Consider the following 12,247-nt stretch of genomic DNA (forward strand, 5'->3'; position numbering starts at 1 on the left):
TTTACTAAGTATTTAAAATACATTATTTAATTGTGTTAATATCACCCATACACCTGGTCCTATAAAGCTGCACTTTATTTACAGCCATTTCAATGAATATAAGTTATTTTCCTTGTATTATAACCATTAGTATCTTCATTATACAAATGTGGTGCTTAAATATTATGTGGGATAATTGATTGCAAAATTTCTCTGATTTGGGGATATTTACATATGTATTTTCTTTTTCCCAGAGTTTAAGAATCTAAAGTATTACATTGATAATTGTTTCCTTTGTTGCAGAACTATAAGAGTAAATGGGTCCAGTAATTCGAATGACTCCAGATAAGAGAGCTGAAACCCCAGGAGCTGAAAAGATTGCAGGATTAAGCCAGATTTACAAAATGGGAAGCTTGCCTGAAGCTGTTGATGCTGCCAGGCCAAAGGCCACTCTAGTGGACAGTGAGTCAGCAGATGATGAACTCACAAACTTGAACTGGCTTCATGAAAGTACTAATCTTCTAACAAACTTCAGCCTTGGAAGTGAGGGTCTTCCAATTGTTAGTCCATTGTATGACATAGAGGGAGATGATGTGCCATCCTTTGGACCAGCTTGCTACCAGAACCCAGAAAAAAAATCAGCAACTTCAAAGCCCCCATACTCCTTTAGTCTTCTCATTTATATGGCTATTGAGCACTCTCCAAATAAATGTTTGCCTGTCAAAGAAATTTATAGCTGGATTCTGGACCATTTTCCGTATTTTGCTACTGCACCAACAGGCTGGAAGAATTCTGTTCGACATAATCTGTCCCTGAATAAATGTTTTCAGAAAGTGGAAAGAAGCCATGGCAAGGTCAGTGTTTATGAACATTGCTGTATTTGGTGAGGTGTGGGGGAACTAATTAACATGGAGCCCTTAAAATATCTGGAAATCGGGGAGACAAGTAGTCAAGTCAAATTACTTCAGCTGAACTGAATTATATTCATTTGTTTTCACTTGAGATGTTTTAAAATTTCTTAAATATTGATATAAATTTAGCAGAATTATGTTTTGTCTACTATAGGTACCTAGATTAGTCTTTTTATTATTTTAGTTCTTTGTTTCTAGTTTCTGTAGTGTTCCTATAACTATCAGTATTTGATTCTTTATTCAATATGATAATCTCTGCCTTATAATCCAAGTATAGACCATTTAAATTAATGAAATTGATACGGTTGGGTTTAAATCTATCACCTTGCTATTTATTTGATTTTCTTTTCCACTTTTCCTGCCTTTTTTAGGATGAGGTGTTCTTCGCTTTTGGTTTTGGTTTTTTGGTTTTTTTTTTTTTTTTGAGACAGTCTCAATCTGTCACCCAGCCTGGAGTACAGTGGCACGATCTCCGCTCACTGCAACCTCCACCTCCTGGGTTCCAGCGATTCTTATGCCTCAGCATCCAGAATAGCTGGGACTACAGGCGTATGCCACCATGCCCAGCTAATTTTCGTATTTTTAATAGAGATGGGTTTTGCCATGTTGTCCAGACTGGTCTTGGAACTCCTGACCTCAAGCACCACCCACCTTGACCTCCCAAAGTGTTGGGATTACAGTGTGAGCCACTGTGCCCGGCCGAGGTGTTTTGTGTGTGTGTGCGTGTGTGTGTGTGTGTTTATTTTTATGCTTCAATTTTATCTCTACTATTGGCTTATTATTTATGTATTTTAGTGGTTGTTATATGGTTTTCAGGTTTTCACCTTCAAATAATATTACACCATTTCACTTAACTGGCTCTTTACAGAAAAAGTTGTTTGGCACCTGATGCCCTATTGGATTAATTCCTTTTGCCTGGAGAAGTTTATTTAAAATTTCTCATTATTCAGTTTTGCTGGCAATGGTTATTTTAAACTTTTTTGTGGGGTGCGGGTTTAGAATTCTAGGTTGACATTTTTTCTTCTATGTATTTTAAAGATGACTTATTGTCTTCTGGCTCCCATAGTTTCTGGTGAGAAGTTCTGCTGTCATTATTCCTCTTTATGTAATGTCTCTTTTTTTAATTGCTGTCTTCAGTATTTTTTCTTTCTCTCTTTATCACTGCTTTTCAGCAGTTTGACTATAACGGGCCTAGTTGTGTTATTCTTTATTTTTATCTTGCTTTGGTTTCTCAGTGGTTCTTAAATGTATGGTTTATTGCCTTTCATTAAATTTAGGAAATTTTTGCTCATTATGTCTTCAAATATTTCTTCTGCCTCACTCCTACTTTTAGGACTCCAAGTAAAAATATATTAGACCATTTGCTATTTGTCTTACGTCTTGATTGCTTTGCCTTTCCCCCACTCTTTCTCTCTTAGTTTGGATAATTTTTATTGATTTTTCTATACGTTCACTGTTTTTCTTTGTTGTGTTCATTCTGCTGATAAGCCCCAATGAAGGACTTCTTCATATTTTTTATTTCTAATGTTTTCATTTTCCTTTTAAAAAAGTTTCTGTCTCTGCTAAAATTCCCCACTAGATCCATAAACATATTAATTATAGTCGTTATATAATGTCTGTCAGTTTCAATAACTGGTCCATCTCTGGATTGGGTTTTGCTGACTGTTTTAATTTCTTGTTTTTGTATGTATTTTATAATTTTGGATTGAATATCAGACATTGTAAAAGAATGGCAGGGACGGAAGTACGTAATATTTCTACCCAGAAATAGGCATGCCTCTACTTCTGTTAGGCTGTTAGTGTGAACAGGTTTTGGTCAGTCTAGTTAGTAATTGAGAAGAGTTTTGAGTGTTTGTGGTTGCAGTAATTACTGTCAGTACACCACACTCTTCAGACTCCTACAGAGATGAACTGCCAATACTTTGTGTTTAAAGTGAGGCCTGGAGCAATAGATGATTTTTTTGTCTCAGCATTACTGCTACAACTTCATCTTCCAGCTTGTGCCACATTTGAGGGTGGGAGAGAGGTAAGATAGCTCTCTCTGTTGCCCTTCCTACAGCACTAGGTTGCTATTGCTTGTTACTTGGAGCAAGGCTTTTGGATGGGGCAGAGTAGGATTCTTGGTTCTTCTCTAGCATTAGTCTTAAACAGGTTCTGCATGCCTGTGCTTCAGGTGTGAGTCTTTCTGTGCCTCCCCCAGGAGCAGACAGTCTCTCCATCTACCCAGTATAGAGTCTAGAGCTGCATTTTTCAGTAGCAAAACGTACTCTTTCATGCCAGGAACCATCTCACCACTGCACTCCAGCCTGGGCAATAGAGGGAGACTCTGTCTCACAAAACAAAACAAAAAACATTGGATTCAACTTTGGCCGAGTGCAGTGGCTCACACCTGTAATCCCAGCACTTTGGGAGGCTGAGACAGGTGGATCACTTGAGCCCAGGAGTTAGAGACCAGCCTGGGCAACATGGCAAAACCCTGTCTCTACTAAAATTAGAAAAAATTAGCTGGGCATGGTGGTACACGTAGTCCCAGCTACTCAGGAAATGGAGGTAGGAGGATTGCTTGAACCCTCGGAGGTTGCAGTGGGCCGAGATTGTGCCACTGCACTCCAGCCTGGATGACAAAGTGAGACCCTGTCTCAAAATAAAAAAATAAGCTGGATGTGGTGGCTTACACCTGTAATCCCAGCACTTTGGGAAGCTGAGGTGGGCGGGTCACCTGAGGTTGAGAGTTCAAGTCCAGCCTGACCAACATGGAGAAACCCTGTCTCTACGAAAAATACAACAAATTAGCCAGGCATGGTGGCACATGCCTGTAATCCCAGCTACTCGGGAGGCTGAAGCAGGAGAACCGCTTGAACCTGGGAGGTGGAGGTTGTGGTGAGCCTAGATCGTGCCATTGCACTCCAGCCTGGGCAACAAGAGTGAAACTCCGTCTCAAAAAAATAAATAAATAAAATGTGACAGGGTCCATCCTGTGAGGTGAGATGTAACATATGAACTGTTACCTTTGACAGAGCACAGAAATGGCAGTCATAAAAGAATGTAAGAAAAAGAAGCCACCCAAATTTTAAATCAAATTATTAAAGACCAAATGTGAGCTAGCATGACAGCTTAGAATCCCTGACATTCCCAGAAGAAGAGTCTGCATCCACTAGCTAGGTCTTTTTCCACTGGCCTCCATCTGGTGCCCCAGAGGAAGACTGCAGGCAGGCCAGGAAGCATAAGAGAGAAACCTTTATGAATGAAGACAGATGTACAGAATCTGCCAAGGTTTAAGCAAAGATAGAGTCTAGAGCTTCATTCTTCAGTAGCCATTTATCCACATGTGGCTAGTGGTTGGCATATTGAACAGCTATAGGATATTTCTGTCATCATCAACAGTCCTTTTAGACAGTGCTGTTTTAGAGTTCAAGCCAGTTTTCTACTCATTCCCATTATGGTAGAGAAACTCAGCCTAGTATTAGTGGGAGGTCTTGGGCAAAAGTGAGTGACCACTCCCTTTCCCAATGGCAGCAGTTCTCTGTATCATCAGCAGATTTGAGCATGAGCAGATTTTCTGCCTTTCTTCTAGTGGCACGTGGCACATTGCCTTGTTAAATATGGGGATAGCTAGGTTTTATACTTCTCTTTTAGCAACAGCCATCCTTTGCCTGGGACTAGAGTGGGTGAAGTATTTTGCCTCTTCCTCAGTGGCAGACAGCTTTTGCTTTGTATTAGGGAAGAGTCCGGGATATAGGTAGGTTTGTGTCTATCCTACACCACCACCTGATCTTCACCTTGTGCTTGTTCAGGGTCTAGAACATGGATGATCTTTGCCTAAACCTTGGCAGATTCTGTACATCTGTCTTCATTCGTAAGGGTTTCTCTCTTAGGCTTCCTGGCCTGCCTGCAGTCTTCCTCTGGAGCACCAGATGGAGGCCAGTGGAAAAAGACCTAGCCTAGTGGAGGCAGACTCCTCTTCTTCTGGGAATGTCAGGGATTCTAAGCTGTCATGCTAGCTCACATTTGGTCTTTAATAAATTTGTTTTAAAATTTGGGTGGTATTTTTTTTCTTACATTCTTTCACAACTGCAATCTCTGTGCTCTGCCAAAAGAAAGAGTTCATATGTTACATCTCACCTCACAGGATGGACCCTGTTACGATTTATTTTATTTTTTTATTTTGAGACAGGGTCTCACTTTGTCATCCAGGCTGGAGTGCAGTGGCACAATCTCGGCCCACTGCAACCTCCGAGGGTTCAAGCAATCCTCCTACCTCCATTTCCTGAGTAGCTGGGACTACGTGTACCACCATGCCCAGCTAATTTTTTCTAATTTTAGTAGAGACAGGGTTTTGCCATGTTGCCCAGGCTGGTCTCTAACTCCTGGGCTCAAGTGATCCACCTGTCTCAGCCTCCCAAAGTGCTGGGATTACAGGTGTGAGCCACTGCACTCGGCCAAAGTTGAATCTAATGCTTTTTGTTTTGTTTTGTGAGACAGAGTCTCCCTCTATTGCCCAGGCTGGAGTGCAGTGGTGAGATGGTTCCTGGCGTGAAGGAGTTTAAGTTTTAAAAAGTAAGAAGGCAAACAGTTAATCATAATACAATATAGAAAGAAATGTAATAATAGCAACATGAACAGAGTCAGAGAGGAGTTGATTAATTATTACCTAGCACAGTGGTCCCCAAACTTTTTGGCACTAGGGACTGGTTTTGTGGAAGACAGTTTTTCTGCAGCCTGAGGTGGGGACATGGGATACGGTTTTGGGATGACAGTGTTCCACCTCACATCATCAGGCATTAGATTCTCATAAGAAGCGCACAGCCTAGATCCCCTCACATGCACAGTCCACAATAGGGTTTGAGCTCCTGTGAGAATCTAATGCATGGGCTGATCGGACAGGAGGCGGAGATCAGGTGGTAATGCTTCTCAACTTCCACTCTCCTCCTGCTCTGCGACCTGTTTCCTAAGAGGCCATGGACCTGTACCAGTCTCCAGCCTGGGGGTTGGGGACCCCCTAAACTAAAAGATTTGGGAAATTTTTATGGAAAAGTTTGCCATTGAAGTGTGCTTTGAAAAAAAAGAACAGGTTTTAGAAGGGTAGCATATGCCAAAGGGCAATAGTATATTCTGCCGGGAGTTTGGGGCAGTAGGCATATTCTCTGTTGGTGAGGAATGTATGAGAGCAGGGTGGAAAAGCAGAGTGATGCAGAATAGAATTGTGATGAATATCATGCTGAGTTGTTTGGACTTCAGTTTTGAGAGCAAACCAGTGAGAGTTTTTAAGCCAGGAGCATGATGGAGTTTCTCTGTATTTGACTTGTGACAGTGTGAATGATAGAGCAATATATTATCTTAAACAATATCTGAATTTATTTGCCAAAGGAGTGTTACAGTTAGTAGTACCATGCAGAGATAGTTTCAGTGAAGATGTGGGATTTGAACACTTTGTAATCATTGCCCTCCTTATGTCTAAATCCACTGACTTCTTTTCTGTCTTATTCAACCTAAAACTGCATTATATGACATGATTAGCTCTGGGAATTCATCTTTCCTTTGATTTGTGTAACACTGTGCTTAATTCTTTGTTTACCTGCATGGACTCTCCATCTTTTTCTTTTACCACTTGCCATTTAAACTTTAGTGTTCACTATTTTGTCTTTTTTGTTGATTTAGTGTTTTCTTAAATAATCTGATTAATTCCCATGGCTTAATATGTCATCTGTAATCTAATGACTTCTAGATCTTTCTCCTAAAGCCCAGACCTAAATTTGCAACTAATTATTAGATCTGGAGGTATCTCAAATTCAGTGTGTCCAAAATTGGACTTTATTCTTCTCCTTCTCCAAGGATCTATTTGGGTCTCAGCTAGAAATCTGAGTCATCTTGGGTACCTGCTCTTTGCAATGCCTAAGTTATTTGAATGTCAAATTTGAAAGGAATGTAGACATTATCCTGATGAACCTCCTTATTTTATAACCAAAAAAGTGAGATACGTGGTATTAATTGATCCTGGTCTAGAAAGCCTGTCAAAGCCAGGGGTTAGATTCTAGAAAAAACAGTATCTGGTAGCACCTATAAATACCTACAAGTTGCTTTTTGATTCTGGCCATTTCTTTTAGTTTCTACCATAACATTGGCCTTAGTTCAGATCTTCCCCTCATTTCTCATCAAATTGAACTATTGTATAAGTTGAGGAGTCAGCATGAAGGATTGGATTCAGGTATGTTCCTAGATCCAGATAGATGTGTGACTTGGTAAAGTTAGACTCTCTGAGCCTCATTTTTACTTCAGTTTTTGTAACTAGTAACCTTTAGTAAATATGACTTACTAAATAAAAGCCAAACTTGTAAATATAGTTTTCAAAACCCTCCTCAGTTTGGCCTCTGCCTGTCTTTGCAGTTTTTTTTCTTCACTACTCCATGATCTACCCCCACAAGACTACTTGCTATTCCAGTATACTATAAATAGTCCTTGTTTATTTTGTTCCTCTATCTACACTGCATTTTCGTAATTCACTGTCAGTGGAGATAACATTTCCTCAAAGCCCAGCTCAGAAGTCACCTCTCAAGCATTTCCTGCTTTTTTGTACTCATTTTGTGTGTTTATAGCATTCTGTTTGTTACCTTTATAACATACATATCCCAGTTATGTATAGATTTGCTTCTCCCATTAGGGAGGATATGAGAGCTCTCTGAGGTCAAGGCCTTAGTAGAATAGTCACTTAAGACTGTGTGCGTGCCAGTTAGAATGGCCATCATTAAAAAGTCAGGAAACAACAGGTGTTGGAGAGGATGTGGAGAAATAGGAACACTTTTACACTGCTGGTGGGACTGTAAACTAGTTCGACCATTGTGGAAGTCAGAGTGGCGATTCCTCAGGGATCTAGAACTAGAAATACCATTTGACCCAGCCATCCCATTACCGGGTATATACCCAAAGGACTATAAATCATGCTGCTGTAAAGACACATGCACACGTATGTTTATTGCGGCACTATTCACAATAGCAAAGACTTGGAACCAACCCAGATGTCCAACAACGATAGACTGGATTAAGAAAATGTGGCACATATACACCATGGAATACTATGCAGCCATAAAAAATGATGAGTTCATGTCCTTTGTAGGGACATGGATGAAACTGGAAATCATCATTCTCAGTAAACTATCGCAAGGACAAAAAACCAAACACCACATGTTCTCACTCATAGGTGGGAATTGAACAATGAGAACACATGGACACAGGAAGGGGAACATCACACTCTGGGGACGGTTGTGAGGTGGGGGCGGGGGGGGAGGGATAGCATTAGCAGATATACCTAATGTTAAATGACGAGTTAATGGGTGCAGCACAACAACATGGCACATGTATACATATGTAACAAACCTGCACATTGTGCACATGTACCCTAAAACTTAAAGTATAATAATAATAAAAATAAATAAATAAAACAATGAGATACCGCTGCAAAAAAAAAAAAAAAAAAAGTTGTGTGTGTGTGTGTGTCAGAAAGAGAAAGGGGGGAGTGATATTATTCAATAACCTTTTAAAAAGCTCAGCGTCTTTTCTCATCTTATTGCATAATTCTCTTTAATTGTGATGTGGATGAACATTTAGGTTTCTAATTTTTTGTTATAAACACTGCTACAGTGAAAATCATCTCCCTATCCTTCCTCTTCTCTTTGCCTTCTTTGAAATTGATCTCCCTTTATTCTTTTTCCTCTGTTATTTTGGTATTGTTATCCTCTGTCTTTTTTTAAACACTATACATATTTCATAATTATTTTATATAGTCTCCGTTTAAATTTACCCTTATAGTTACCAGTGTCATTGTTTGCTATTGTTTATGCATTTAGAATTTCCTTAGTGATTTATTCTTGAATTGTGTCACTTAATTCTTTTATACTTTTAGAACTATTGTGTTTATACTTATGATGATACATAAAAGGTAACCATCTACTAGGTACTTAGAAATATAGGCAGGAATAGAGGTGATGTGGTGAGATTACAGCTCTTAAGTTTGGAATTCATCAGCATTGCTTTTGAGTGGAATAATCTAGGAAAAGTATGGTGTAATGAAGCCAAGGAAGCTAAGCTTAAGTGTGAATGGCCAACAGTGTCAATTGTTGCAGAACACTTGAAAATGATTGGCTAAGAAGAAGTTGTTGAGAAAGTAGCAGCCAAAAGATTAGGATTCAAAATATGTAATAAGTGCTGTGCTGGCTGGGCATAAGTGCTGTGCTGGCTGGGCGCGGTGGCTCACACCTGTAATCCCTGCACTTTTGGAGGCCAAAGTGGGCGGATCACGAGGTCAAGTCCAGCGTGGGCAACATGGTGAAACCCCATCTCTACTAAAAATACAAAAATGAGCTGGGTATGGTGGCGTGTGCCTGTAGTCTCAGCTACTTGGGAGGCTGAGGCAGGAGAATTGCTTGAACCCAGGAGGCAGAGGTTGCAGTGAGCTGAGACCGCACCACTGCACTCCAGCCTGGCAACAGAGCGAGACTCCGTCTCAAAAAAAAAAAAAAGAAAAAAAAAAAAAAAGTGCTGTGCTGATAAATGTTTAACAACTGGCTAGGGATGGGCTGTTTAGCTTTTGCAAATTTCCATGGTATAATATTTCCATCATGGCCAATTTCAAGCTACCAACATCATGTCATTAAATGTGGAGTTGAGAAGTGATGTTTACTATTAACAGTATACCATTATAGAAGAAACTCATATAATTCAATAAGAAAATGAAAATCTAATAGAAAAATGGGGAAGTATATGAATAGGCAGTTCACAGAGGAGGAAACACAAATAGTCAATAAACATAAAGATGTTTATCTTACTAGTAATGTGTGTAAGGGACATTCAAATTAAAAGAACAAAAAATGCTTTTTTATCTATTAGAACTCAGAAATTTAAAATATTTGATAATATCGAATAAGATGAGGACATGAGTAAATATTGATACTTTCACACCATTGATAGGAGTATATTAATATGACCATTCTTGAGGGCACCCTGGCAGTAGTTACTAGAATTAGAAATGGGCTCTCCTTTGATCTAGCAGATCATATTCTGATTTCTCCCCTAGAGTAACATTCATACTTGCACAAAGAAGATGTGTGTGATAATATTCACAGTGGTATTATTTTTAGTAAGAGAAAACCATATGTTCAATAGTATAATTTGTGGTAGTACTCAAAAGGGAGTTGGTCACGTCTATAATTTTTAAGTGTATACATTTTTAATGTAATTAACCTGAGTGTTTTGAATGTTCAGAGAAAGGAAGAAATTAAGGAAGTGAGAGCTAGAGAATGGGAAAGGATGCAGTCCAGAGTATAGGTAGAATTTGATAACGAAAAGGAGAGAAATCATCTTACAATTTTAAAAAAGGGATAAATATAGAAATGGTAATATATTGGCATAAAAATTAGCAAGCTATCACCACAAGTCAGGGTGGGAGGGAAGGAACTTGTAAATCGTCTTCATAAAAATCAGTTAACTATTTTGCCTAAATGTCTGAGATTTAGACAAAGAGATACATTCAAGTAGATTTGGGAATGCATGTGGTTTTTTTTTTTTAATTTATGAAACGTTTCTTGTGACAGAATGACAGCATTTTTCTTCCAATCTGTGGAAGTCAAATATACTTAGTTGCATTAAATGTTAGAATTGGATTTGGCAACCTTGACAACACTTTTCTGATGAATGGCTGTTATCTAGAGATGATAATCCCAATAGAAGGCAGAATGGCAAGATCTAGATCAAACTATGAAGTGGTAATGATAGCCGCTGATACAGCTGCTGATCAGATTTTTTTCTCCCTATAATCATACCATTTTTACTACTCTGAAAAGACAGGTTCTAACAATCCTGGTTTGGTATTTATTTGTCTCTGGATTTTAAATTTATTAAAATTACATGTGGTTGTCTTTTGTTTTGGTTCAGCTTGCTTTGGTTTGGGCTTTATGTTTTAAATGTTAACTTAACATCTGGCTGGGCACAGTGGCGCATACACCTGTAATTCCAGCACTCTGGGAGTTTGAGACACGAGAATCACTTGAACCCGGAGGCAGAGGTTGCAGTGAGCCAAGATCGTGCCACTGCATTCCAGCCGGGATGACAGAGCAAGACTCTGTCTCAAATTTAAAAAATAAATAAAAATAAAAATTGGCCAGGCATGGTGGCTCACGCCTGTAATCCCAACACTTTGGGAGCTGAGGCAGGTAGATCACTTGAGGTCAGGAGTTCAAGATCAACCTGGCCAACATGGTGGAACCCCGTCTCTACTAAAAATACAAAAATTAGCCGGGCATGGTGCTGCGTACCTGTAATCCCAGCTGCTTGGGAGGCTGAGGCAAGGGAATCTCCTGAACCTGGGAGGTGGAGGTTGCAGTGAGCCGAGATCGTGTCACTGCACTCCAGCCTGGGTGACACAGCGAGACTGTCTGGGGAAAAAAAAAAAAAAAAATTAACATCCAAGTCTTGTATGTACTTTTCTAAATTTTTATAAAGCCCATCTTAAACATTATTACTGTGAGATTTTAGCTGGGAAACATGGAACTAGATTGTTTCCTAGTGTGGTAAAATTGTAATCAGTTAATTATTTTTAACTCAGAGGTTCTAAAAGCCACTGAAAATCATTACCACTTTATAGTTTTATCTAGGCATTGCCATTTTGCCTTCTTTTTGGTAGTAGACAAGGTGAGCAACTCTATTAAAATATACAGGATAAGTTCATAAAAACATTTTAGGAATAATGAACGTTGCCTCTTCTCCCAATCTAGTCTTTACCACTTCTGTTAAGACAAGTCTTTTTAAAGTTCACCTTTTAGTATATTCAAAATTTCTTCAAAACCTTTAGCAGTTCTCTACCAAGTAAATTCAGAAGCCTTAGAGTTCTAAAACGCAAAATAATAAAATGAGAGAATGCTCATTTCCTGTTTCTGTTGCACAGAAGACTATTTTGTTGTAGGCAAATTTAGTTTTAAACAGTTATTATTTGTATTCTCTTATCTAGGCCCAATAATATAGGAGCAAAGGTTTCAAGTGGAAAATTAGTTAAAAATAAGTTTCTTTTTGCTGTAGACTCTAAAATGTAGATTAGGAAATACAGAGTTTTATCTCTTGTTCATGATAGTTCATGAACAGACCCAGTGAAAGGAAGTGCTGCCATGGTAACATAAACCAGACTGTTACTTGAGACCATACTCAAGATACTTAACTGCCCTGAAACTGCACGTTTTCAATACCAGTTTTTCCAATTTGCTATTTCAAGGAAATAGCAACTCTACTGTGATCAAAACAATTTGCAGTCCCCCTCACAACAGAATTTGAAAAGTAGACTTGAACTAAATAATTTCTAGGAGCGTAATCTCAGG

At 39.0% G+C, this 12,247-nt stretch overlaps 1 protein-coding gene across 2 annotated transcripts in view; it reads left to right on the plus strand.

The window, feature by feature from the left end:
• The window catches only part of FOXN2 (forkhead box N2), a 65,540-nt gene that overhangs the window by 31,420 nt on the left and 21,873 nt on the right, over window positions 1-12,247 (plus strand). For both annotated transcript variants that reach the window (XM_030827697.1, XM_030827698.1), the window contains exon 2: window positions 283-833. In XM_030827697.1, the coding sequence (XP_030683557.1) occupies window positions 297-833 (537 nt within the window). In that variant the 5' untranslated portion in view covers window positions 283-296. The remainder of the gene's footprint in view (window positions 1-282; window positions 834-12,247) is intronic.

The sequence above is a fragment of the Nomascus leucogenys genome, chromosome 14, assembly GCF_006542625.1.
Source record: "Nomascus leucogenys isolate Asia chromosome 14, Asia_NLE_v1, whole genome shotgun sequence".
Lineage (NCBI taxonomy): Eukaryota > Metazoa > Chordata > Mammalia > Primates > Hylobatidae > Nomascus > Nomascus leucogenys.